Raw genomic sequence first — 27,605 nt, 5'->3', positions numbered from 1 at the left:
AAACATGCAAATCAATAGGTCTGAGCGCCCCTCACATGAAATAAGTTGAACGCGACTGAAGAGAATAATAATGGCTGGGTGGGGGAGAAAAATAAATGTATTCTGTGTGTGAGAGGGTAAATCAGCTGTTTCTTCTCTAGGTGCACTCAGGATTGAGAGAGGACAAGTGAGGGAGAGTGTGTGTCTGAGTAGGAGAGAGAGATAGAGAGAGAAAGAGGGAGACAGAGGGAGAAAGCTTTAGCCTGGCTTTCCTCCGCTGTGCCTTTCAGCTTCTCTCTCACTGTAGAAAGAGGCGTGACCATGGACCAGTATAAAGTCCAAGGAGAGCCTCTCGTGTTGAGCCATTCTCAGGAGCGAGTCCTTTGCACTGCACACAAGCAAGAGGAGGAAGCTGCAGCTGTTACTTAAAACACTGCCTTTTGATGACCTGCTTTGCATTTGGACACTTGTAGACCAGATTTTTTTGGGTGTTTGAGCAGAGGGTGGGCGAGCCTCTGGACTCGAAGACAGAGCAAGCCTCACCTGAGCACACTGGTGGATATCCTTCCTGCAACTGATCATTCCAAAATTACCAAACCTAGCTCTTATCACCAGCACATGCGCCAGTCGAGCAGATCAAGAGCAGGCTCCAGTTTCTGCGCTGTGAAATTGAATCAGAGGAACGGAGAGGCAGTACAGCAGAGGCATTGTGTCCCTGCAATTGAAACACTAACCAGCTGAAAATATCAAAGACCATCCTGGACAAAGCGCTCTTCTCAATCCTCCCTTGCGTGTCTCAAATCGGCTGTTGAAGTATAAAGTGATCAAAAGCTGCACGACATTCAGAGAGAGCAGAGAGGCTAAGGGGACCATACACCAGGGAGAAGGACTGAGTGCAGGTGCCGGGCTGCCATGGTGCGTGGAGGTGATGTAGCTCCATCCTGCAGGAGCCTGTGGGTGTTCAGCGCCCTGTCGCTGGTGGCGCTGTGCTTGTCGGACCAAGCTATTCGTTGCCCGGTGTGCTCAGAGGAGAGGCTGGCCAGCTGTCGTCTGCCAGACGGCTGTGAGGAGACAGTGCGGGAGCCCGGCTGTGGCTGCTGTCCCACCTGCGCCCTGCCGAAAGCTGCACACTGTGGCGTCTACTCACCCCGATGTGGCACCGGGCTTCGCTGCTACCCGCCACGGGGGGTGGAGCGGCCACTGCACTCGCTGATGCATGGCCAGGGGGTGTGCACCGATGAGCGGGAGGTGGAAGAGAACTCAGGTGAGAACAAAGGGGTCAGAGTTGGTGTGAACTGATGGCAAATTCACCTAGTTTAGATATTGTCGGTTATAAAGAGGCTCAAAGAACTAAAACATTTCCAGAAAGTATTAAGATACATTTATTTGTCCCAAACACATGCGCAGACATGCACAAGCACACTCATGCAAGGAGGGAAATTTAACCTCTGCTTTTAACCCATCTGGTGCAGGACACACAGAGCAGTGGGCAGCCATGTACGGCGCCCGGGGAGCAGATGTTGGGGGAGCAAGGTGCTTTGCTCAGGGGCACTAGACAGGGTAAGGAGAATCCTCTTGGATTTTTCGACAGATCAATCCAGGTTCGTCTTTTTGTTGTTTCACCGTGGAGTCGAACCAGAGACGAACCAGAGACCTTTTCTGCCCATAGTCCAAGTTTCTGCCACTAGTCCTGATATCTCTACAAAGTTGTTTTGTAAAGATGCTCTAACTATCTGCAGCATGTAACAGCCGTCAGCCACATCGGACCAGGTCTTACCAAACCTCTCCAACACTGGTTTTCCTCTTTCCGTCCTCCTCTGTGGACTCACGCCTGGGCAGGCCGGAATATTTCCTGTCTCTGCTGCTCGGGCCTTACCTGAGCTGGGCAGGGTCAGAGTTGGGGGGGGGGGGTGTGACAATGTGCTGCTTGTTTACCCTAATCTCAGCTAAGCCCTGAACCAGAGCATGCACACACACAAGCTCCTCACGCATGGCCTGATGGGAGAGTGCGCACAGTCCCTCTGCTGTCTTGTGGATGCTCGTTTTGAAAGGGGCCCTGGTGTAAGATGCAGCGCAGGCTTCAGAGAGGCCAGCGGAGGAGGTGTGGTCATAGATGAGGTGGGCGTGTGTGCATGTGAGAGAGTGTGTGTGTGTGTCTGCAGCGTGTGTCTACACTCTCTATGACTATGTGGTGTGTTAGTGAAGACCATACCTGTTTTAGTGTAGGAATCATTCATTTGGTTAATGCTTATGCAACACTTACAACTCCCTTTCCCAACCTACCTTGTGTGTGCAATTATCTCATCATGCTCATGTTAAACTGACATGCTGCAGGTAGTCATGTAGTGTTGGGAGTAAAATGCATTGTGGTGGTCTCTCTTTGTGTGTGTGTGTGTGTGTGTGTGTGTGTGTGTGTGTGTGTGTGTGTGTGTGTGTGTGTGTGTGTGTGTGTGTGTGTAATGGGAGGAGGTAATAAAAGCTGCTGTATGAAATGACTGTAATGGAGTGGGGCCAGTCTGGGGCTATTAGAGCTCTCTGCAATCAGTAATTCACTTGCTGCTCTTTCATGGATGCCACGCCCCCATTCCTCCTGCTCCTGCTCCTGCTGCACACATCTAACTATCAAACTATCCCCTTCTGATGTCATTGTCTCCATCACCCTTTTCTAGGTCAACGTCTTGTCCTCCTCTTTGTTGTTGCATTCCTCTTGCAGAGAAGAAAGTCTGTTTCCACTTTCACACAGTGGGATGTCTTAATATTGGATGTCTTATCTGCATATCCAGTCGCAGTTCACTGCTTTGACGTTAACGTCTTTTTACTGATGGGACACGCTCTACTGTTTATCTTCCTCTGCCTTACACAAAGGGGGGTGTTGATTTCCATTACGCCGAATGAGACAACTTTTATAATGTGTCGCGGACAAGTTGGTTCTTTCATTTGTTCCACATTATCGACTAACTGGCCCGGTGTTGCTCCCACTGAGTCTAGGCTCCCAGACGTTTACTGATACTGGCAGTAGGCTATCTGCTCGCGTCAGAACACCAATCATTTGAATCTTCAATGCAGCATCTGTTTTCCCTGGCCCTGGGTGCTCCCCTCCCTCCCTCCCAACCCTAACAAGCCTTCAAGTGCATCGCCCACCACGTCCAGCTCCTTCATGAGGATGAGCTCATCGGCACTCTTGCTGCCAGAGCTGAAATGAGAGCCTTCTGCTCTCTGTGCAGGGCCAGCATAGGTTAGGCCCGGCACATAGCGTGACTAAATGGAATCAGAGAGACGGGGAAAGCTGTTTAGAGTATGATAAAAAAGAAGGGCTTGCTTGGTCCACATCTGTCCATCAACACAATTTTATCTTGCAGAGTATTCTCCCTGAACATAATTTATGCTCTTTGATGCTGCACTGTCCGATCAGCTGGACTGGAACTGGGTAATATGGCACTGGGGGGAGTCTCGGGTCCTTTCTGCCGGGTGGAGCGGCAGTAGATGGAACATTTTGGAAAGTTCCGAAGTTTTGTTTTTGGTGTTCTGTAATCTGAGTGCAGAGTTCTGTCTCCACACTCCTCCTTACCCCTGGACTCTGTCATAACAAAGCAGGGAAGCTCTGCCCAACAAATCTCACTGAAAATCAATTATTCTGGGCAGCAGCTCAGATCCGCTATATAAGAATGTTCAATGTAAACTATGGTAGTAGAGGGACAATTAGAAAGACATTGGGGAAAGGCGTGGAGCCACTCCAGTCACAAGCAGGAGATTTCCTTTGTGGTGCATTCACTGTACTAATGCATTATTAAACAAGGGGGTGCATCTCCTGAATACATGTCTGACACTGCCCCACTCCTAGCAACAGTGAACATGCTAGATAAAAATAGAAGAGGGTTTTTAAAAACCAAGAGAATTCCTAATGAAAGGACCATGAGGTAAAAGCAGATGTGGACTTGACTAATAGTTTCATCCTTGTGTGACAAATGTCTTTGCTGTCTTTCAACTGTCACTAGTTACCAACTACTATTTTTAATTTTTCAAAACATTAGCATTGTTCTCATAAATGTGTTAATATTAATTATACTTAACTTCCATAGTAACAACAAGCACTATCCAGCATCTTATGTCAAGGTCTAAGACAATGTTAGTGCTTCTTAACATCCCATTCTTAGAAACCCTCTCTAATACTTAGAATGAATCATCATGCGTGTGTTGGCGTCTGCTCCTACATTCCAGCTGAGTCTGCCTTAAAATCATATTCAAACGCTTCCATCTGACGATGGTTGAAACAGATATTATTCACAAACCAATACAGATGTCAGATACGAAGTCTTACACCTACAGGCGCAGAGTTAGGAGGTGAGCGAGCCTCAGTCCATCTATGCTCAATCTACTAGATACAGGTCTCTACGAGAGCAGCATGCTAACCTAGATTTTCACTGCTCCTATTAGCAAGCACTCCTTAGCACATTTAGGGAGTTGTGACCTGGTTAAAGATGTGCATGTAGTTTTGGGGTGAATCATATTCTCAAATCTCTTCGTGCAGATGTCCTCTTATGTTGTGTATTTGCTTTCTTTGGGCTGTGCAGCACATTTGTACAGCTGGGGCTCTTATGCAGGAGTAAACGTGATTAGCTAATTGCTGTCCTCTGCGAGAGAGTGACCCCCTCCTGGTGTTGGAGCAGAGAGATCCACAAACAATCCTACATTGTCCTGACCGTGAAACACACTTAATCTGAGAAGGAACGGCATTCACCAGGGACTGATATTTCATATTTAAGGCCAGTATTTCACTGATCAAAACCCTGCAGCACTCTGCACCCCAACCTCATGATGGTGATTATATTGAGAATTGCATTTTCTAATCACTGATTATATATAATTATTTTTGCCTTCATATATGATCAAATACTTTATTAGCTCTATCTAATATTCCAGGAACTCAGCAGGCATTTTAAATTATGTATTAATTTCCACTCCTTGCACGTCCACTCAAGAACCTACTCAAATAATTGAAACAAGAACAGTCCATTCAAAATTAAGTTAAAAATGTGACTCAAAATAGTTTGACCTAATTCACTGCAGCTGCAGGTTTTCCTATATTCATGGATCCAATGCACGAACAATGCATCAACAAATGAATAATGCCTCGGAAAAACCTCAGCTTACTTTGAAATAGTTTACTCACAAAATCTGAACTCAAATACATTAATTGACCCTGAGGTTACAAATGACCTTAACACAGTTCATTTGATAATGTTGGATAAAGGACATTAATTCAGGCATCTCAGAACTTGCTTTTTCCAGATGAAAAATGTGATTGTTTTCTCAAAAACAGAAGAAACAATGTTCTGAACCAGACGATTTAAGGATTAAGGAGATTTTTAGGATGATGAGGATCCATCTAGAAGACTTCCTGCTCTATCCTCTACTCATATATCTGCCTGTGATCCACACCGCATGTGTGTTGTATCTGGCTTTCAAGAGTTTCAAACCTTAGGCTAAAATATTACACAATTTTTAAAAGCAGAAACCAAAGCAACCGACCTGTTTTCTTCAACAAATAATCAAGAGCTGCTACGGCAGCAGAGTGATCAGGATTTTATACTTGTTTCTGTGATCTTTGTTCTATGGTGCCATTAGTGCAGCAGAAACTAACAAACAGAGTCAATAACAGCCGAGAAATCAAAAAGAAACGTGTACACTATTAATAATCCTCAGGTTTATGGTTCATAATTATTTTGTGCTCATTCAAGGGTGAATCAAACAGCTGCTGCTGTGTCTTCTTTGGATTCAGACTCAAACACATGTTGTATTTTATGATGTCTGTTGTATAATGTTTATTATTATAATTATCTGTTTATTTTTATTATCATAAAGGGAGGTGGCTGGAGTAGTATCAGGCAGTGCAGCAGTAGGTGTCTTGTCCTTGTGATTCATAGTTGATTCACCTCTAAGGTTTCTTGACAAATAAAGATTTGTCCCTCTTACAACACACGCTGCTAGGTTAACAGTGTTCTGAAAACTGCACTGATGATTAACTGCTTCAAAGAAATCTGTTGCCTGGAAATCAGAAGTCTGATACTCTCTCCAAGCATCCAGTGTTGAGTGAAAAGTTTGGTAGTAAGCCTAGTTTACTTTTGAGCTGCCAGAATCTCATGAAAACAAGAATTGGTAAAAAACGAAAGGATAAGTCTGGAACATTTATGGGCCTGCAAATTTCAAGATTTGACTGTTTCTTTTTTCATAGAGACCATCTCTGACGATGTATTACATTATACATACATCATACACATCTATCCACAAGTACCTGTAACTACACAGGGATGTCACTGCAGGCAAACCACTGGAGGTCCAAACTTTGTTTTAGATTTTCACCTATTTTAAGTTGCCATTGTTTATGGACCCCTATACTTTTTTTTATTATCATGACCAAAGTATGTACTGAGTGAGAAAAGTTACAGTTGACAAATAAACTGGTCAGTGCTCTTATGTAGGTGGAGCCATTTCTGTTATGCTCCCTTTTCATAGTGACAATCAAACAACACTTTGAACAGGGTTCCATTGGAGTTTGACTGTACCTGTCACAAATAGCAGACAGGACGACCTGACGTAGCAGCGTCAATATTGATAAAATATATAACTGATGCTTTGAATCTTCTCAGGGACTGCCTTACCAATTGTTTGTTACGTAACTGCAGTTGGTAAGCTCCTCTTCACATAGACCACAACTCAAGTATAATGGGTGATATATTTACTTTGCTCTGTAAGTGTGTTAGTATCAAAAAGATTCCAAATGCAGTCATTTCATTTAGAACGGTGCATTGGGGAGGCCGTGGCTTGGGAGGTAGAGCAGCTTGGCTGCTGTTCTCAGGGTTTGATCACTGGTTTCCTCGAGCTTATGCCAAATCAAATATGCAGATGGTGATCTGTTGTGACGACCCCTCAGTTGAGAAGTCAAACAGCAATAACATTAAAAGAGTGCATCTCAGGTTTTTGTACAAATGTTTCACATACTGGACTCTCTTCTGGCTTCGAACAAGACCTGATGACTAGTAGAAGTATAAACCATTGCAAAGCACTCTGCCAGTCTTTCTCAGCATAACTAAATATTTATTTGACGAGGATTTAACACACAATGTTTACACACAACAGTGGAATCTGAAATCTCATGACCCCTTTGGTCCCTTATGTCACTGTTTTACAGAGTACACAGAGAAGGTAAACATACTGAATCTGTTGAAAATGTAGATGGAATGATGTAACCAGGACAAACTTGTGTGAAGTAGTTTGTCCTGTGACAGCAAATACATTCATCAAAACAGATGGAAATTGAACCTGAGATGCACCCTTTCAATGTTATTGCTGTTTGACTTCTCAACTGAGGGGCCTGCCAATCAATGATCAAGATTCACATGCTCACACGACAAGTCACAACACTTGACGGATACATTTGCTGGAACCGACATATGACAACAAATATTTAAGTAGGAACTAGATTGAGCAAATCATGCTGTTTTTTGTGCAACAGGTTTGGATTTCTTTCATTGATTGGATGGGAGTCAGTCAGAGGTTATACTGTTTAGCTACGATGCTATTAATAATACCAATGGTTTAACAAATTAATTCAACCTACTCAGAGGTAGATAAATACTCTTTGTTTTTGTTTGAATGGGTCTTGTTGACCTTGTTTAAACACCAATGTTATGAGGTGAGGGTTGTTATTGATTCGGAGTACTAGTGCAATGCCTGTCGTAAACCAGCCTGTTCTCTTTCTGTCCTGTGTTAATGCTGTGGAGCTACTTCAGAATGATTCCTTGTCATAAGTGAGTCCTTTTTAAACAGCTCAACAATACACTGTCACTTTTATAGTTTGTGTGCTTTGAGCTTTTTATGAACAGTCTATGGTGCAAATTGAAGTTAGAACCTTGCGTTCATCCTACCTGGTTTATCTGCAACGAGAGACCGAATTTGCTTCATTACTGTTCGCATGAGGTTTAGATTAAAGCTTGATTCCTTATTTTTGATACATTGCATGACGGCTATTTCAGAATTTTGTTAAGCAATCGAAACAATCTTCAGACGCAAGTTCACAACTTTTCAAAAGTAAAATCTGGGTTTCTGTGCTTTTAATTGGAAGACAAATTGCCAAACAGGAAATGATTCTATTTATGTTGTTGCCATGACAGATGTCAGCAACCACTACACCCCTAAATGTTTGCGTCAGTCCGATATGCTGAAATAGAACAATTATCAAAATGATCTGGTGGTGATTTCGACTGAGGTTTGACCCACCTGCCGACCAGTGCTTAAGTTTATCAGAGAAAGACATGTCCACAGACTGAAGGCCAAACTGCCCTGCCCCTACTGATAACTACACAGTCGTGGTAAATCGTTTAGATAAACGGTTTGTGAGATGTGCAATCCACATACAGATAGACAAAAAGATGATGGTGGAATTAGTAGGTGGATGATGAAGGTACATTTACTACAGAGTTTTATTTATCTTTGCTGTACACCTGCGACAGGCAGTGTACAGGGTCCATGGCTGAATCAGATTTTAAAGGCTGCTGGTCCAAATCAAATGAAACAACACTGAGAAGTGGCACTTCCTCCATGGAAAACAGCAGTGGTAGCAAACAGGACATGCCACCCCTGACCCACTTCGAAGTCACTTTGGCTCACCCTGCGAAAGAGCGTGGAATTGGAAAATTGTGAACTGGCAAAAGACAAGAAAGAACAACTTGGAACTAGGGAAACAGCTGAAACCCTGTTGGCTCTTGTGGAAGAAAGGGCTGATGAGCAACAGCAACCAGACTAAAAATACAAACAGGCAAAACACACTTCCCTCTTAGACGAGCCAAGCCAAGCAAGAGGACGGTCTGTGAAGTTTAGAGAAACCCAGCCACCTTTCAACTCCACTAAATGACCGGAAAAAAAAATTGAATCTTTAGCAGTAAATGGCCCAGGATCAATACCTGAATACAGTAGGGATACCATAAGCCAGGCAGCTCCAGTGGTAACAAAAGCTTGTACTGATTAAGATACGTATACGCATGCCATCATGCATCATGGACCTGAGAAAAGGGTTTACATAGAGGCTACGGCCCCACCTTCAGTGTCTCTTGCCAACAGCAGTTCACTGGATCCCTGGCAGTGGTTCAGTAATCAGACCGAGAGCAGAAAAGGACGAAACGGTTTCTAGTTCTTTCACTCCAGTGCTGATCTTTAACATGCCTATAGGTTATGAGCAGAAAGCATGAAATGCTGCCATCTCTTAAAAAACTCAGGTGAAAGGCGACTTCATGTATGTGCATAAGAAACATATACACAAGCTCTATCTATCATTTGGCTCATCCTGTGCCTCAAATTAACCACCTGTATACACATATACAAACACACACACACACACACACAGTTATGCCAACTTGTGACAGTGCAAATACCCTATAACAACCTCCATCTGGCACAATCTGAGGTTGTTGTGGAAGGGTGGGGAATAGGGAGGGAGGGGGCACTTCCTGAGGAAGCAGCTGGCTGCCTGCAGGGCCATGGAACTGCAGGATTATAGGGATGCAAAGGTGAGTGTGGCACAGACCACAATGGACAGAGGGTGGCAGATAAGGGGTGATGAATTTTTAAAAAAAGCCTCAGAGCTCATGGTGTGGCTGTGGTACGGGAGCTGAAGAGTGCCGGGGCGAGAGCTGAGGTACAGATTAACCCCCCAGAGCAGGAATACAGCGTAGTGTCCTTGAGGTCAACCTGGCCTAGTTTTTAGCCTACATTTTTACCAAGTTCAGCTGTAAGGGATGATATGTGGAAGGACCAGGAGGATGAGCAGAACAGCTCCTGCTCTGTGTCTGTCACTCAGCCAAATAATGCAGATAATGGGTTGCGTAAGTTATGCTAACGTCATAGAATTGAGCTGCACTGACCCTCATGCAAGTGAGGCTCCTAAAATAAAGAAAACTATTGACGTAATATTTCTGACTGTGTATTGTTCACATTCTTGTTGAATTTGCGGAACCTAAGCATTATTCCTTGCCCTATAGCGATGGACAGGCAGGATGAGATCATCCCTGAGCACCCAAACAACAGCAATATCCGGTGCAGTCCACAAGACAAGCGGTGCATACAGAAGACCCTGGCCCGGCATCCTCCGAAATCCACGAATCAGAGGAGCAACACTGCCAGGGAGGAGACCAAGGCGGCGCTGGTGAGAGAAACAATCTTACATCTTATCAGTTTCACCAGAAAACAACAAACACAGGCATTTCCTTGTGCAGAGCGTGCCTGAGCCCCCGCAGGTGTTTTACATTACGCCCTTATGGTTCCAAAGCAGAACAGTGAGGTTATAAATTGTACAATTAGTTATTTACACACTATAATGTTAAATTGCGGTCTTGTGAAATAAAGTACAGGTGTACATTGACATCATCGTGAAATTCCTGTTTTAAGATAGGAAAGATCATGATCATAACATTCCCATTAATCAGTAACAGGCTGGTTTTACCCCTATATATACAGTCTATGGTTTTACCACATTCTGAACAAAGAAATGTGTTGCAGCCATGCACAGCAATTCCCCACTCTCTGTCATATTTACATTTAATGGGTGTTTTGGGGGGATGTTAACGTTTTTACTTTAAAAACAAAAAAATTCAAAGTGTTTGTGGGAACGGAGTCTGACTGGCTGCAGATTGATTACAAAACCTTCCACATCGATTCATTCACATTCAATCAATTGCCAAAAAAACACTAAATTCCAGTTGCAGATTCTGTGCATTTGAAAACAAAAATAGAGTAAAGTTAAAAACCTGTGTTAACTTGAGTTTCAGGATCACGCCAAAACGAACTCTGACTCAAAAATAAACCATGATGGAACAATTAAAGTTAGAATTTTTGCCAAGACAGTTAATCATATAAAAAAAGAACTCCTCATTGCAACAAGTTCAACGTGTTCCCAAATAATGAGCACTGGAGGCAATACACTCAGCAGGTAAATTATAGTAACTTGATTTAACCCCAGCAGACAAGAGCAGGCACTAAATCCAAAAACACTTCCCCTTTTTCCTGTGTTTATTTTTTAGGCTTAATGATGAAGTGTTGGCTGATTTTTTTATTACCTTAACTTACTCATTATTGTCTTGTTCATTTTGGAAACTAGACAATCATTTAACATCATTTCATAGACTCCAGTTTTCGTAGGCCACTGTACATTTATATGCCCATATTGCAAGTGATTTCTCCCACAGGCTCCGTGTCGTGCTGAGCTACAAAGAGCATTGGACAGACTGGCATCAAACACCCGCACCCATGACGATCTCTTCACAATCCCTATACCCAACTGTGACAAGAACGGAGACTTCCACCCTAAACAGGTCTGTCATTTCAAACACACACTCTGTGAGTCTGTGAATTCCCATTAAAAAGCCAGCACAAGTACAAATGCCTATCTGTCTACTTCTAACAATTCCTTTCAAGCTACATCAGCAATGTGTGGGCCAAATCACAAAACAGTCCTGCAGCCGATGAAATATTGTCTTCCAAGTTCAAGATCAACACCAAAGTGTGTCCAAGTCGCCTGTTAATGCCAAGGTCTTATTTTTCTAAGCTCAAATGAAAAGGGATTTACTTTTAGGAATCCAGAGTTGAACTCTGCGTGGAAAGTGGTTTCCCCTAAACTGTTGAACAATAATCACTTTACTTCTGCTATGGATGCAATTAGCTTCAGAATGCCGTTACTTTCTTTGTTATTCTGCCTTTGTGAGATTGGGCAACTTTGCAGATAAGAGTGAGGGAAAGAGAGAACATAACAACACAGATAAGACTGCTCTGAGCTAAATATGCAATCAAAGCAGCAGTCGCTCAGCTAGTGATAAAAAAGGAAATCTCTGCTAAAGCAGCAGTCATCAGGAGTCTGAGTTGTGTTGGTTGTGTAACATGGTTAAAGTGTCTCGGTCTGCACAGATTCTCAGGCATCTGTTTACTGTTGAACTAAAGCTGCACTCTAAATATTGGGAAGTAAAGAACAGGTCATGAAGGAAACTAGGAATCATTTCATGGCACAGTGGCTCTGAGATTATTAACTGGAAGCTTTTTTAAACTTACCTAACTGCAATACAATAATTTCTAAAAGCTCATACAAGGAATCTCAGGATTACACATCAAATAATGAAATTGCTTGACATACCTGTTTGTTTAGCAATCTTTAAATTTCAGCTGGACGTGATTTACCTTCACTTCAAGCTCTGTTTATCATTAACATTCTCTTGATGTGGCCTGCTGATAAAATTGCTAAACCTGACAAACTCCAGTCATTTAACCATTTATGCAAAATGCCAAGAGCTGTAAAACAATAAAAATGTCTGAGAGCTTAACAAGCCAGGTCTGATGTCATTTATATGGCCCTGCCAACAGAGCACTGATACACCTCCGCTTAAAAGATAATTAAGCTGCTAACTAAACTCTAACCTAGTTTTATATAAACCTGCATAAATTGATTATTGTGAAAGCTCTACACACTGTAGATGAAACAGGGATATTTGACACTAATATCACTGTGTCAAATGTTACAAAATATATTACACATGATATTACTTGGATTTGTTTACACATCCAGCAGACACAGAACAGGTTTCGATCGCTCTAATAATCTTTCCTATCTGCTAAAAGCTCCACTGTGTTGACCAGCTTGTTGTCAACGTTGTCAGAGTGGGTGGTGCAGAGTGGATTTTAAGAGCTTTTTACCCTTTGCTGATGAAAACGTACCGATGAGGATTTTAAAGTGAACTGCAACAGTAAAGTTGCAGCAAAGAACCATAGAGCTATGGCGAAGTGCAGAGTTGGATGTTATGTGGAACAGTGACCCCCTCCACATTACATTCAGTCATTTGATCCGATAAAATGTTGAGTAGAGCAGCTTGAATATTAGCCCCTGCAGTTAAAGGTATTGTTGGTCTTTTGTTTCTGAAACACTTTTTATCTTATTTGTTAAAATTCTCTTCATGTCTTGATAGTGGCATACACTGCTTCAGAAGAGACGATAGTCGAAGGTTAGTGAGGAAGTCACCAAAAAGTTGGCTTCTAGCAGTTTTAGTCAGTGAACTTTCATGTGATTTGGGGCTGTAACTCTGACCAGAGAGCAGATGGGAGGGGGTAGGATGTATCAGTTGCATTATTTTAAAGTGAAGCCTGTGTGATTGCCAACCCTAGCCCCTAAGAAGGTGTTCTACAAGTAGTATATTCTATTGATCTTTGTGCGCACAGTGTCACCCTGCACGTGATGGCCAGCGGGGGAGGTGCTGGTGTGTGGATCAGAAGACAGGCATGAGGCTGCCGGGGCCGCTGGAGCAGCGAGGGGATCTGGACTGTCACCAGTTAATGACTGCCACCCTGAGGGATTGAGGAGTGGGGTGTGGCAGTGGGGGTGCAGGACCAGCTGAATTCTACTGGTGCTTATTAGTAGAACTACATGAGGAAAGGACTTCGCCCTAAAGCCTCACTTCAACGAAGGCCAACGGTACTTGACCTTGCGCAACAAAAAGGAAACCATTGAATTGAGTTCTTTTGCTATTTTGTTTCAGTGTGTGACAGTTTTTTTTTTTTTTATCTCTGAGTGTTTTAGCACTTGTGTATTGTTTCTACTGTGTGAACCTAAGGCCGATAGTCCTTAGACTGGTGGCAGAAAATAGGCCTTTCAAGAGATAAGAGATGTAGTTGTGATATTTGTTAGAGAAGAAAAGATGTTGTTTTCTCTAGTCTAGCTTCAGTGTCGTATTCTTGAATAGTGACAAGAAAATGCATCAACCCGAGCAGAGAGTCAGACCTGAGACACAACAGGAGCTGTTCATATTTGTTTCATTCTTTCTGGAGCTATAGATCCGTTTTAATTACTGAATCAACACAATCCAGAAAGGTTCTCAATTAAAGGACTGTGTACTAGTTTATTCACAGAATATGTGTAAATTGTTGTAATGTGTGGCTCTTACTTTATTGTCCTATATTTTGTAAACCCCACCCATCTGGTAAACTGGTCAAAATAAACCGTAAAACATGTTTACAAGCACAAACTTTAGTTTAGAGACAACACAAGAGTAGCAATAATAGATAGGATGAGAACAAACATATTCAATCAAAAAAGAAAGAGGGTTAACAAAGAATTGCATCAACCGCCTGCCTTGAATTATCATATGATAAACCATAGCTCTTCACAACATGGAGACCAAAGTCAAAAGTGACACTCAATTGAAAAACTGTATCTTTAAAAAGCTTTGAACAGATCTGCTTCATCACCCTGTGGTTAACTCTGTGTACCCCTTTAGTTTCAGACAAGCTCTCTCCAGTAGGAGTACTGGCAGTGAAGCTGGGCTAGAAACTCTGTACACTGCTGATAGGATAATCTTATTTTTCCAGCTGGTGCTAAGATTCCAGTGTGACACTCATGTTTGCATGAAAGTGTTTCAGCATACCGGACTTCTCTCCAAACAGACTGCTTGACAGATCTTTGGTGGTGCTATACACTGATTGTGCCAAAAAACGACAAAAATGTATGGCTTGGGCACTTTTTTGGGCATTGATTAGTATTAGAACAAAAGACTGACATTTTCTGGAAGTGGTGCAATTAGCTTCACCAAGTGTGATGGGCACCTCAATGTGTGACCATTTGCATAAGTCATTGACAAAGGCCTTCAATGTGTGATTTCATGTTATTGTCAAAATGTGAACGTAACATCCCATATTAGCTTTGCACTATCATTACAGCCACTGCAGTAAATAACAGGCATGATGTCTTCAAAGAAAACAAGCAGAGTGTAATAACTTGTAATGATTTTGCAGGCAGCAACGCAACATGTAGCGAACATGAAGCCTTATATAGAGGACTCTGGTGTAGCAGTAAAGAAAGGAATGATCATAATGACCCTGCTCTGTTAATCTGTCAATGCTAGTTAAGAGGCATTGTAATATCATCTATGGAGAATCACACTCATCATTAAATGAGTGACTAAGCAATTCCTCAAATGTTTTATACATCATAGGAGAAGCTAGTAATACTCGTATAGCAATTTGATTGTACTGGTGGAGTGCAGTACATGAAAGTAGCAGGTTTAAGCTAATGCTGGTGTTTGTCATCACCAGATATGAACAGCCTGCTCCATCTGTTCTTTGGGACACTTTGGTTATTATTGATTCAAGTAAAGATTCCTCTGGGTGGTTACTACTGGTGTTAGCTGGGCCTGAAGTCGCTGGAGAAGAGGGACATCCCAACACAGAGCAGCATGAATGCCAACCTAACAAATCCTTAGCGTGCAGATTGCAGTATAATAATATCAGATATTTTGAAATCAAATAAACTACCACACTCTGATTTTACCTCAATATCAGTTTAGCTTTAAATACGACTGTTTGAGCACAGCATCCTGAGGGAGTTCTTTTTCAGCTCCACAGAAAAGTACCACGGAAATTATTATGAGTATTATTATTATTATTGTTGTTATTATTATTATTGTTATCATTTTTCACGTTTTTTCCATATTGAATCTGCTCTACTCATTCCAATATGCACTAGAATATCCATAAAGTCAGAGAAAAGAAGCGGTTGTAAAACTTTCAGGTGTAAAAAGTAGTCGCCTCATCCTTAAACGAAATTTGACAAATGTGGCCTGTTGCCATCAGTTGGAGGTTTTCTCTGATGCTTCTCAGTGTATCCTGAAGGTACTTGAGGTTGTAAGGGTGAAATTCTAAAGAATTAAAACAACCCCTCTACTATTTGTACCCATACCATTTTAAGTGCACTTTTTTGATACAAAACTTATATAAGAAATTGAAATAAAAATTTAAGGGAATAACAAATTACTTTCTTTAGATTCACAGCCTGTAATGTTTAATCATAACATACAACAATTATCCAAGGTAACTTAATATCAATAACAACTCCACACATTACTAATCAAACTGCATACGCTAGAAATGTAATCTAATCATTGAAGCCATAGTCAATTTATCACCTCTGCTGGAGACACAGCATTATCACCTGAGGACGAGTTTGACCTGTCATTAAAGAAGAGATGTATCCAAAGGTTGTTCACCACAACACAGACAGATAGAGAAAAGGATGGCCTGAGTGGAGAATCATTTCTCCAGTTTGAAAGATATCAAAAACCAAATGATTCCTGTGACCCCAAAGTACCTGGAGACTTCAATATTCATTCAGTGAACTGCATGCACACATCAAGGTTCCTATACAATCTTATCATTCATCAGCTAATGAGGTGTAACTAAACACATTCAAACCCATTCCTCTGTTTAATAGTCCTAATCTTTGAGAGATGGCTTCGATTTTGTAAAGGCCTACCTAACGACATAAACTGTGTGTTTAAGCTATAGCTATTGCTTGATCTTTAACTTTGCTGTACTGACCTGTAATTGCATTTCTTGAGAGTAGACTGTTCCACTTTGCCTTTGATATTATCTGTTCATGTGTAATGTTTGCATGCATCCAAATGGACTGGGGTTGGGAAAAGCTGAGCTCTTGTGTATCTTGTCCAGAGCAGGACTGTTACAGTATATTCAAACACTGAAGGGATCAAAGAACTGAAATATAGATCAACCAATGAAATAATCAGTTACATTGTAAATGTTTACCTGATGAAAATGTATAAAACATCAATTAAAATACTTAAGAAATGTCAACTTTGTTGCTGTTATTATTTGTAGCTGTAATGTTTGTAATATAGCTTTTAGTTTAATGCAATGTCAGTGCCAGCATGTACAGTAAGTTGGCCAATGCATTGCAAGAAGCTGTGGAAATGACAAAAATAGGTTTTGAAAAGATGGATGTGACTGTCCGGATTGTTCAGAAAACGGGTCCTTGTTGCTTGTTTGACACAAACTGGTACAACATTGCAGGAAAATTAGCCAAGTGCCGTTAACAAACTTTTTTAAATGTCGATTAATAAAATCCTTTTACATACCATGTGTGCTTATATCAAACGCTACTTCTATGAAGTTTAGAATAGTTTATTTATTGTAGTTCTAAACCTTTAAACTGGAGTGTGGGACTTTTACAAATAAATGATCATCTGTTACAGTGAAATGAATTCACTTAATGCTGATATTGGAATCATCTTCAGTAATTGAATATTTGACAACATTAGCCCTCAAATCCCCTTTGTTTTCCCTTCTTTTGTGGTTCCCCATCCTGTACAGCCCTGTCCAACACAGCAGCCCTAATTAGAATGAGCCCAGACCAATAAGGCTTTAATTTCAAATACAATATAATTTAAGAAGTATATAGTGATACAAGGGAATTGCTATCATTGTAAGTCATGCATAGCCCTACCAAAGGTGAGGATTTGTTTGAGCAAGTTGTTTTGGACAAAACCATTGGTAGAAAAAAGGTTTCCCACCCCTGGTTTAAAACCTACTATTCGGTGTAAGTGTTTGTATTGTTCAACTGGATTGTGTTCCAGGATATACACTCTACATATGAATTACAATAATCTAAATGTTTTTGAATACTTCGAGTTTATCCGTCTACCTCTTGCTTTTATCAAGGGGGCTTTTGTACTCTCTTATTTAGTTTGATTTATATCTTTTTTTCAGCGTTTTAGACTGTTACGTCTTTATCTTTGGGATGGTAGAATCCTGGGCCGTTTGTTTCCTGAGCCAATGGTCAGACAGGTTAAAGATAATACTTTCGGCATTTGTCCAACGAACACCTCTGGAATGATACATCATAATAATCTAGCTGCAGGAGCTTCTAAAAATACCTCCACTGTCCTCTACCAGAAACAACTTTCAAGTCTGCTTAGTTCCACTGCCTGAGTCCATTTTGGAGAGCTCTGTATGGCTTAAGAACTGGGTCTGAATTTGCATTCCAAGAACAGCTTTACGGGTTTTCCTCTGATTGATTCAAAATGTCACAGGCCAAGTTCTGCCCCTGGGCATCCGCATCCCCCAGCTGTGGCAGGGAGGCCCTGTGTGAGTGTCCGTGTTAATCTTGCACAGTAGCTGACAGGAGGCATGTGACCTCCATCCTACCTCCAGATGTCGTCCATCACAGGTGTCCAGCGCTAAGCAGCCCTGCAGCCCGTGCTTTGTGAGGAATCTGCTCTCTGTCCAGTCCACACAGCTCTCTGGTCATCACACGCTGAAAGAAAAGAAGTTGAAGCCCCACACCTGGAGATGAGCTCACAACAGTGTGTTTGTGCATACTATAAAGGCTGCAGGTCAGGCATAAATAAAATAAGCTCTCAAGTGTGCAATGTAAACAGAAAGAAACAGGGTCACAATGAACACAATCAATTAACAAATCCAAAACAAGTACTATTCAGGTTGAATGAACAGAGATGTAGGCTAAATCCTCCAGGCTTAGAAGTGTTATCTTTAGTGAACACACTATTACAGCTATTGACCTTGGTGGCTCTCAAACAATGTGAACAAGAATGCAAAGTATTTCAGTTCTAACAACAAGGGACCAGTGAATAGGGCAACGTTGATTGTTCTCAAAAGCTTAGCAGCCTGTGAAGTGTCCACAAGGCAACTTACGCTGTGGTGACATAATAAATCATTCCAACTTTTTTTTTATTATGAGATGATTACCTAAGTTGTAGAGAAGAATGGGTGCTAGCTGCAGAGCCTCTGCGCTGACATGACACATTTTGACACGAAGTAATGTATTTGGAAGTCAGGGCAACAATGTAGGTCAGCTTTCTCCATCTATATAACCAGGAGGCTTCATTGTGTTTTTTGACAGGTACCGTGATGGTGCACATCTGCAGCTTACAGATAAAGCTGCAGACATGAGGTGTGTAAGCCTGGGGAGCAGCTCTGCCTTGTTATGGTACCTTTCTTTCTCTGTCCTTGAGGTGGTTCTGCTGTCACCTGCATCCATGGAGGCTGCAGCAGTGACAGCTGAGGGCGATGAGCATCAGAGGCGAAGGCAAGGCACAGCTGAGATGAGGAGAGGGTGGGGGTGCGATTCTGGAAGATTCTGCAGGAATCTCTCGAGTGGACCCCATTTCACTTTAGTGGGGATCGTTTCTCCGAGCTAGGTGTGGGTAGCCCTCCTGTCAAAGCCACAACGTGCACACTGTGGTGGAGACTAAAGGTTGTAGGGTGAGTTCCTTTTGGCCATCACTTCAGCACACATGCCTGCTTATCACCATTAAAACCAGTCGGTTCGACCTGACGTTGCATGTCTCTCAGATGTCATTGTCTTTTCATGGAGATGGCTACGCGACGTAAGCAGCTAGCTCGCCGTCAGTCCGCTGGTTATTTAGTCCAACTTAACTGAGCAGCGCTAACCACACGTAGGCTTCGTCTGCAGTCAGAGCTTTAGAATCGAAACACACGTAGCGTCACCTCACTCCCGCTTACTGCGGTGCTTGCTGGATACAGCCGCAGACTAGCTAACCTCCCGTTAGCTGAGAAGAAACCTCAAAAAGACTGCAGCTGCGAGCTAACACGAATATGTGCTAACGTTAGCTTGCTAGCTAACCAGCGTTGTGGTTCTGGTAGCGATGCAGCGTTGGATCAGGTGAACAGCAGGAGATGCTAACGTTAACCGTTCATCGATTACTGCGTGAAAATAGTCATGAAAGTCACTGAAGGTTGATCCCTTAATAGCCTTGAACAAATCCACGCTGGTATTGATATCAGTTCCCTCACGAACACAACATGTTTTCTGAAGTTAGATCCACCTTTATTCCAAACTGTTCATAATCACGTCCAGTCCAAGCTAACGCCAACGCAAGGCAGTGTTAGCAAGCTCTGCTATCTGACACTCAGTATCGGCATGTCTTTGTTGTGTGACACGTATGGATCACTGTCAACACCTTATAAAAAACCTTATCCTGCCGTGCAATGTGTTGATTTGCAGAGCCAATGACTGTAACAGACTGATTCCCACTGGTCTCCACTAAGATGTCAAGTAAGGAACTGGAGGGGGGGGGGGGGTGTTGTTTACCTCTTTGTCTTTGATGACATTAAAATGAATGATGAAATACATTAGACATACTGTTTTACTGACACTATGTGATCATTACACTGTAGTTTCATTAGTGTCTTATAAGCATTAAAGGTGAACTCCAGTGATATAGGTCTCAGCTGATCTGTGACGCTTCTATATGTAGAAAGTGTTCAAAGATGGATTGTGGACTGGAATAAGTTTTCTGTTTCTTTGAGCTGATGTGTCATTTGGACCTTTTCTTTCACAACAGAGAGACCATCATATGCCCCGCCCCCTACCCCTGCCCCTTCAACTGTGAGTATTCAGTGTAACCAACACCGATCCCAGAATACCACCTGGGTATCGCACATTAAACTGATGTTGGTGTTTGGACACTACATTTAACAGTTTATGCTCTGTCCAATGATTTCCATTTCATTTTGAATCCACAAGCCAGACTGACGAGCTGAGACACCACTGCCTCTGAAAAGATAACTGTCTTATAGCCCCGGCATGAATGCTACTTTCTTTGTTTGTTTTTTTTCTCTGAGTCTTTCATTGTTTTTCTTTAATTTCTTTTATGTCATGGGCTTTCCCCCCTTTTCTTTCTTTTATGTCATTTCTTATTCATGTTTCTGTCTCAATCTGTTTCCATCAGCAAATGCCCAACACTGCCGGGTTTGTGGGGTACAACCCATACAACCATCTGGCCTACAACAACTACAGACTGGGAGGGAGCCAAAGCAGCAACAGTCGGGTAACGGTACGAATCTAACATAGAGAAAAACAAGTTGATCACAAATGTCACACCCACCCAAGTGGAGAAAAGCTAATATGTAACAAATAATTGAGTCTAACACGACACTGAACAGTCAGTTGGGAAGACAATGCAGAAGCCTCTGGAATAGCTCTGAAGCTTTTCACAATACCAATGACCTTTGCTTAGTTCAGAGCAAACAGTGGTATTTTTTTTGCATTTCCACTCTTCAAAGAGCAGATATTGGAGAATAGTCAGTATTAGAGGTTTACTCCTGCTATTGCTGAGACTGAATATAAAATGCGTGTCATTCCAAACTCTTGCTGTCTGCATCACGGTGCAGACTGGCTAAGAGTCCATCCGTGTTTTCATGTGTATTCAAATACCACCTGGCTTTCAAAGTCTGCATTTCTGTCAGCCATGTTAAGTAACCCATGCCATCAGTGTTGCCATGGCATTACAGACTCGCAGCTCAGCATGGCTCAGGCCGCTGAGCAGTAATTTAGTCGCTGCATGCAAGCTGTGGTTGGCTGACTCTGATAATGGCATTATTTCTCACGCTGGGCAAATCTTAGCTTAGGTGAGATTTTTTTTAACCGCCAGCACAACTCCATTGTAGTCTGTAAGGTTCTGACTTGAATGTGGCCTAAAACTGTAAAAAATTAAATCAAGATAATACAAAATCTATGCACTATGCTTTACTTTCACAAGCTCTACTCAGCTGAGAGTTTATAAATGGTCACTCAACACCGACATGCCTTAAGTTGATTATTTTCTTTCTTTAACAGAACTCTTCTGGAATAAATATCCCCAAACCACCAAAGCCACCTGATAAGCCATTGATGCCATATATGAGATATAGTCGTAAGGTAAGTACACAGTGTGTAACTGCTGCACTTTGCACCAACGTGCTCTGCTGGAAGACAGGGATGCTTTGCTTTTAAAACATTATATCAGCTCAGAGTAAGATGTACATTTTTTTTACAGACACTAATGGTGGTTTAATGAGGTAGGTGTCAAGCCAACATTGTCCAGGGCTTAGCTAGAACAGTCCACATCACATTGTGGGATTGATCCACTTGAAGATGGAGCTTAAAGCACACGGCCTCCTCTGGTTTGTGACCTCTCTGCAAAGAGATAACCACCTATAGCCCCTCCAATCCAACCCAACCCCACACACATGTCTGGTTTTCATCACCAGGTTTGGGATCAAGTAAAAGCCTCCAATCCTGATCTGAAGCTATGGGAAATTGGGAAGATAATCGGTGGCATGTGGAGGGACCTCACTGATGAGGAGAAACAGGATTATTTGAATGGCTACGAAGCAGAGAAGGTTGGTTGTTTTACAAAAGGTGTTCGTGGGTTTATTCTGATGGGTGACGAGTAGATGTGTCTGCAACAGTTGTGGCTCCCTCCAGTCATCATTCCTTCCTCTCTTGCAGTCCTGAGTAAACCTCTTTCCTTATCCTGTCGTAGTTGATAGTAATGAGGGTCCACATGTTGAGTGTGCTTGCAGTCGCTGTTTCCTTTTCATTCCTGTCTTCTCCACCGTAGATTGAGTATAATGAAAGCATGAAGGCCTATCACAACTCGCCAGCGTACCTGGCCTATGTCAATGCAAAGAGCCGTGCTGAGGCAGCTCTGGAAGAGGAGAGCCGTCAGAGGCAGTCCAGACTGGACAAGGGCGAACCTTACATGAGTATTCAACCAGCAGACGAACCAGATGGTAAGGCCACTCAGCTAAATGCTTTGTCTCCCAGGTTTTAGAATGGTGGGACAGAGCTGTAATTACTGTAAAACCATCACACAGTGTTGCCAGGCCGCACACCAAGAGACTTGTGTTTTTCCCTCCTCCTACACAGTTACAACCATCCACATTTTTGGTAATGCATCCTTTGAAATGCAATCTCTGCAAAATTGAACTCGATTTGCATTGCATAACTTTTTCACTTTTTGTAGGCATTCTTTGCATTGGTTTCGATGTAATTGCGTAATTTCCATTCTTTTCTTGTCATTTCAAAGACTGATGCACACACTAGTTTGACACACAAGCAAAGAGAGGACGTTTGAGTTACACCCACCTCACGGAAATGATGCTTGTCTGAGATCTGCCTGGGCTACAGGAGAAGATAATGATGTACAGGAAAACGACAGATAAAACCAATTGCTATTTAGAAACACCCTACACCAAAACAATGTCAGTGCTGGTACCCCAGTGGGTGCTCAACAGACTGCACGTACGTCAATGATTAAATAAGATTTAACTCTCCAGGTGGCCACATATTCTGAGATTGTGCTTTATTAATAAATACAGTCTTAGAGAAATTATTTCTAAGCTGCTGCCTTACACCACTTTTTCCTGCCCTTTATTTATCAGCATCCAAACAGCTCAGATATGGTCACAAGTCTACATTTACTGTTTGTCTAATGTTTGTTTTGGTTGTAATCTAATCATGACATTAGGGCAAACAGGATGTGTATGATTTTACTTAAAGTGTTTAATGAAAAATAACCTGAACCAACATTAGTCATTGCAAGGGGTTAATTATGCTAAAGTGTGATATTTGCAAAAAGGAAAAGTGGAAAATGTCCCACACATTGGTGAGACTGAGCTCCACTGAATTTGTGAACACAGGAGAAGCTTGATCCTTGCACCCTACCTTTCGAGTATGTTACCTTGTGTGACAGTTCCCTGTTTTGCTCTCAGAGCACCAATGTGAGCACCATTTTCTGCTGTCTGGAAAGTTTCAAGGGTGTGCACATTGATTCACCGCAGCAGCAAGTTCAGGTAATATCCTCTGAGAGCTCTTGTATCTCAGAGAGGTTTAGTAAAGTTTAACCACAACAAAGCCAGCCTGGAGTGCCACATGGTATATACTTCATTATCATGTTGAGCAGTGTTAGCAAGTGGAAAAATGCAGATTAAAAAACGAATTCTGTTTTTTAAATGTATTTTGAATCCGGCTTTGTTTTAGCTGGCCTCTAATGTACCTTGTAAATTTGATACCAGTTAACAGGTTTGAAGAGTCCATGACCAAGTAAATCCTCTGATAAGTGCATGAGTCTATTAGTTTAGTTGTTGTATTTGCTCATGTTTTTATTTAGGTGGCCATCTTGTAAATTATTAGAAGGATAAGATTTACTTATGGTATCTTATATATCCCTTCTTTAAATAGCCGGTATTCAGAATAATTGCGCTGTAGACCTTGTAGATCCTCCATGTCTCATTAATGACATCTAAATCTAACAAACATGCCTCGACCGTTTCTCCACATTGATATGCTGTTTGTGAATCTCTGTTGTTGTTTTGGTATCGAAAACTAACACTATTGTGAATTTTTTGTTTGCTTTTGTTAGCTTTCTGCAGAAACATCCTAACTGACTTGAGGTTAGCTGCTTTATTTTGTAATGAAATATCCTAACAAAATGTGAGCAAAGGAGAAAAGGGACAACTATAAATGCTCTTATACAATGGCTATCAAAGCTGAAACCGAAGATGGTTCTAAAAAAATTATAGTAATGTGTTTCATTCTGAACATATCCGCATGAAAGGCCCACTGATATTCAAGGGAATTCCTATCCGAATCCATCTGGTGTTTATCACAACAGAGTGTGGAGGATTATTGTGGATGACGCACTGTAGATGAACTCTTTGGACTTTACCTTCCTGCATCATCATCATCCTGTGTTTTAAATTAGTGTAGATTTCAGACCATTACAAGCATTTGCTGACGAATGTAAATTGCTGACTATATCTTGGAACTTCTGTCCACATGCAATGGGGTATAATTAACCACTTGTCCCATTCACCTAACAATAACAGTTTTGCTTTGCTTGAGGATGTATTTTGACATGATGGCCTGTACTTAACTCTGACTCTATAAATATTGAGCAATATCTTCCTCATGTTTACAGTCTCTAGATACAGCAGCATTTGCTTCCTTTTGTTTTGAATCATTTGTGCTGTAGTTTGCCAAAGCCTCTGATTCATGAAGTTAGTGACTCTACTCTTTGCCTTTTGATAGGCGTATGAAAATACATTACACAAGACGAACGTAAATCAGAAAATGTTTTTCCCATCTCCAGATTACGATGACGGATTTTCCATAAAGCACTCAGCTGCAGCTCGTTTCCAACGCAACCATCGTCTGATCAGCGAGATTCTCAGTGAGAGTGTAGTCCCAGATGTGCGATCAGTTGTTACTACGGCTCGCATGCAGGTCCTTCAACGCCAGGTCCAGTCTTTGATGGTACACCAGGTACTATCACGCTGTGGTCAGCCTCTACTCTCCTCATTATAGTGGGATATAACATTCACAGCTTTGTTTTTTTATGTGTTAAAATGTCATAACAATGGTGCCTGTGTGTCTTGTGTCACAGAGAAAGCTGGAGGCCGAGTTGCTTCAGATTGAAGACCGCCACCAGGACAAGAAAAGAAAATTCATCGAAGCCACAGAGTCATTCACAACTGAGCTCAAAAGGGTACGGCTTCTTGGTCATCACTTACTCGCACGCAAGCTTCACTTTGAATGTTTGACTGTACAGTGTGCAGCTCTGGTTATGTGCCCGTCTACATCTGTCTTACTGCCACCAGCTGCTGCTAACTCCATCCACATGTTCTGGCAATCATATTGCTGTCATCATTTATAATTTGTGGCGCCCATAATAACTGTTGTTTTGGAATGAGATGCAGCACCATGCAGCTGAATGCACTGTACCCTCTCCACAACAGGCGGCGCCATTTATCCTTTACAGAGCTCCTTCCATTCACTGTCTGAGAAGTCAAATCAAGACTCAACATGAAACAGTGCTGTACAGACACAAACTATGTTCATTCTCTACGTTACATTATTGAATTAAAGGAAGTCAGTTCAAACTGAACACACATGGTCAGCCAAAACTAAACTCTGTAAAGTTAAAAAATGTGATTCCAATGAGCACATACAGCCACCTCAAGGGTTCAGCAGTTGTTTTCATCAACATTAAAACCCCCATTCCTGCCCTTTCTAGCTGTGCTGTATGAAGGTGGAAGTGGACATGGAGAAGATTTCTGCAGAGATTTCTGCAGCAGAGGAAGCAGCTCGTAAACGGATTGCAGTACGTGAGAGGGATGCAGGGGGCCGCGGTGCAAGAGAGGCCCCCACCTGTGTGTTAGCAGAAGAAGAAAAACATATTTGTGCAACACATGGCAACAAGCCCGAGCCAAATCCTCCCAGTGAAAGTAGCAGCAAGGAGGGCGAGGACACAGAGTCCAACCCCACAGATGCACCAGGTGAGCCACCCTTGGCTTTAAGTGTGGATTCTGGTGCCATGTAGGCTGTCTTGATTTTACATCATGTAATTTGGTTTCTTTTTCTCAGTGAAGCCGAAGGCCTCAGAGGAGCTTGAGGCCCATCCAGGCAGCGAGGAGGGGGCGTCAGAGGACAAGGAGAGTGTCCCAGAAGAAACCATTGAGGAAGGAACCAGTGACAGTAACACTGGCTCAGAGACCACCTCTGCTCAGACAGAAGATGCCCCGACCAGTGAGCCATCAGAGGGGCCCATCAAGGCGAGAGCAGCCCACTGAGTCCAACACATACCTAACTGTGAACTGTAAGGCTGTTAGGTCTGTTAGCCTATGATCACCTGATAATATATATATTGCACAGTACCATCTCAGTTTATCAGTGTTCAGATGGGCTCAGTGTTTAACAAGCCTGATGCAAATATGATGTTTTAGTTCAGTTTGAAAACACCAAGGCTCACAGACATGGGCTGAATCGAAATAAATAAAACATTTAGAGCACTTGAAGCCCTAAAATCAGTGGTCCTTTCTAAAAAATGGCGGCAGAGTGTATCACAATGGTCCATGTGAGGGAACTATACAGTGACAGGCCGCATTGCCATTTGAAAGAACCCAGACAAGCCCCCTTCAGCACATATTGATACATATCTCTAGCACTATGTCTGGCATGTCCCAGATCGTCGCAAATTAAGCCTAGCTATATGAGACAAACATTGTTCAGTGTTATATTAAACCTTGACTTTTGTATTGTAGTGTCATTGTTGCTTTTACTGTTATTTCTGCATGTTGCAAATTTAAAAAAAATTGTTGGCTTACTTGTGAAGAGTGGAGCTGAGTGACCATCTCCTTGGCAGGAGAATATTTGTTTACTATCAGTATTACAGTGACAGTATTGTCTCAGGAGTGTGTAGTACTTAGTAGTAGTTATTTTTGTTATTTATTATCAGCAATTTTATTATACTTGTGTATTGGTTTTGCTGTGCTCAGAGTCAATCCATAAGTAGCCTATACCACATTGATGTACAATGCTCAACTACCAGTGTTCTCAAGTTTGCTTGCTGTCAATCAAATCAAAAGCAGTACGCTTAGAACATTTCTGTGTTGTTGTCAATCATGCAATTTTCAGCAGAAGACTTAAATGTACCGTAATTGTGTGACGAGGTTTGATAAAACATGTATTGTTCATGTTGTCATAAAACAGCTTGAGGAGCAGTCATAAACATGCAGTCTTAAAATGAAATTCCTTTTGCATATTTATACCAATAAACTTTTTTACCCTGAACAAGGTCTATCCTCATTAAAAAAATTTAAATGTCTGATGTGGTATAAATGTACCTTCATTATGATATGATGTTTAAATATGCATTATTTAGTTTGTATAGATGTCGTTTTTTCTGTACTTAGTGAAAAACTATTCTCTGATGATCAAACACAAGTATTCTCTACACTGGTGTGCAGATGTGTGCAACACACATTGACTGCTGCATCCAGTGTGCTTGCGTATAGCTTGTTTGCCCTGTGTACAGGTAAGGTAAGGGAAGTGGGTTAGACGAGGGGGAATTGTACTGATTTCCTGTTTTTCAGAACCAGCAATCCTCCCCCGAGGGTTCAGTTGTGCCAAGATCATCATTACTGCCCAAAAGAATGACTGA

General features: G+C 41.9%; 3 protein-coding genes across 7 annotated transcripts in view; 2 read left to right on the top strand and 1 right to left on the bottom strand.

The window, feature by feature from the left end:
• LOC133026761 (zinc finger protein Aiolos-like) overlaps positions 1-19,565 on the bottom strand; it is a 29,483-nt gene extending 9,918 nt beyond the window's left edge. For all 4 annotated transcript variants that reach the window (XM_061093730.1, XM_061093721.1, XM_061093713.1 and 1 more), the window contains exons 1-2: positions 18,810-19,565; positions 18,004-18,112 (exon numbers count right to left, since the gene is read on the bottom strand). The gene's annotated coding sequence lies outside the window, so the exon portion shown is untranslated. The remainder of the gene's footprint in view (positions 1-18,003; positions 18,113-18,809) is intronic.
• Positions 355-16,653, top strand: LOC133021996 (insulin-like growth factor-binding protein 4). Its single transcript, XM_061089011.1, has 4 exons — positions 355-1,243; positions 10,014-10,177; positions 11,217-11,342; positions 13,231-16,653. The coding sequence occupies exons 1-4, from the start codon at positions 892-894 to the stop codon at positions 13,366-13,368; spliced, it is 780 nt and encodes a 259-aa protein (XP_060944994.1). The 5' UTR covers positions 355-891; the 3' UTR covers positions 13,369-16,653.
• LOC133026793 (SWI/SNF-related matrix-associated actin-dependent regulator of chromatin subfamily E member 1-like) lies at positions 18,744-27,224 on the top strand. 2 transcript variants are annotated; one of them, XM_061093755.1, is made up of 11 exons: positions 18,744-19,080; positions 19,844-19,894; positions 20,184-20,227; positions 20,571-20,675; positions 21,458-21,538; positions 21,871-22,002; positions 22,224-22,395; positions 24,756-24,928; positions 25,050-25,151; positions 25,680-25,941; positions 26,030-27,224. In XM_061093755.1, the coding sequence occupies exons 2-11, from the start codon at positions 19,888-19,890 to the stop codon at positions 26,233-26,235; spliced, it is 1,284 nt and encodes a 427-aa protein (XP_060949738.1). In that variant the 5' UTR covers positions 18,744-19,080; positions 19,844-19,887; the 3' UTR covers positions 26,236-27,224. The 2 variants fall into 2 exon arrangements, with proteins under 2 accessions (XP_060949738.1, XP_060949747.1); XM_061093764.1 differs by lacking the exons at positions 18,744-19,080; positions 19,844-19,894; positions 20,184-20,227; positions 20,571-20,675 and having other exon boundaries at positions 21,470-21,538; positions 21,657-22,002.
• The last annotated feature ends 381 nt before the right edge of the window (positions 27,225-27,605 follow it).

This window comes from Limanda limanda, chromosome 2 (genome assembly GCF_963576545.1).
Source record: "Limanda limanda chromosome 2, fLimLim1.1, whole genome shotgun sequence".
Taxonomy (NCBI): Eukaryota; Metazoa; Chordata; class Actinopteri; order Pleuronectiformes; family Pleuronectidae; genus Limanda; species Limanda limanda.
The sequence above is the reverse complement of the archived record's forward strand: the minus strand, read 5'-3'. Positions and strand labels throughout refer to the sequence as shown.

What these genes read in the sequence shown, in the direction of transcription:
- LOC133021996 (XM_061089011.1), top strand. Translation starts at nt 892, where the DNA reads ATGGTGCGTGGAGGTGATGTAGCTCCATCCTGCAGGAGCCTGTGGGTG. An exon ending in GGAGGTGGAAGAGAACTCAG is followed by an intron (nt 1,244 to 10,013) that starts GTGAGAACAAAG and finishes CTTGCCCTATAG; the next exon opens with CGATGGACAGGCAGGATGAG. An exon ending in GAGACTTCCACCCTAAACAG is followed by an intron (nt 11,343 to 13,230) that starts GTCTGTCATTTC and finishes TTGTGCGCACAG; the next exon opens with TGTCACCCTGCACGTGATGG.
- LOC133026793 (XM_061093755.1), top strand. An exon ending in CTACCCCTGCCCCTTCAACT is followed by an intron (nt 20,228 to 20,570) that starts GTGAGTATTCAG and finishes TGTTTCCATCAG; the next exon opens with CAAATGCCCAACACTGCCGG. An exon ending in TCACAACTGAGCTCAAAAGG is followed by an intron (nt 25,152 to 25,679) that starts GTACGGCTTCTT and finishes TGCCCTTTCTAG; the next exon opens with CTGTGCTGTATGAAGGTGGA.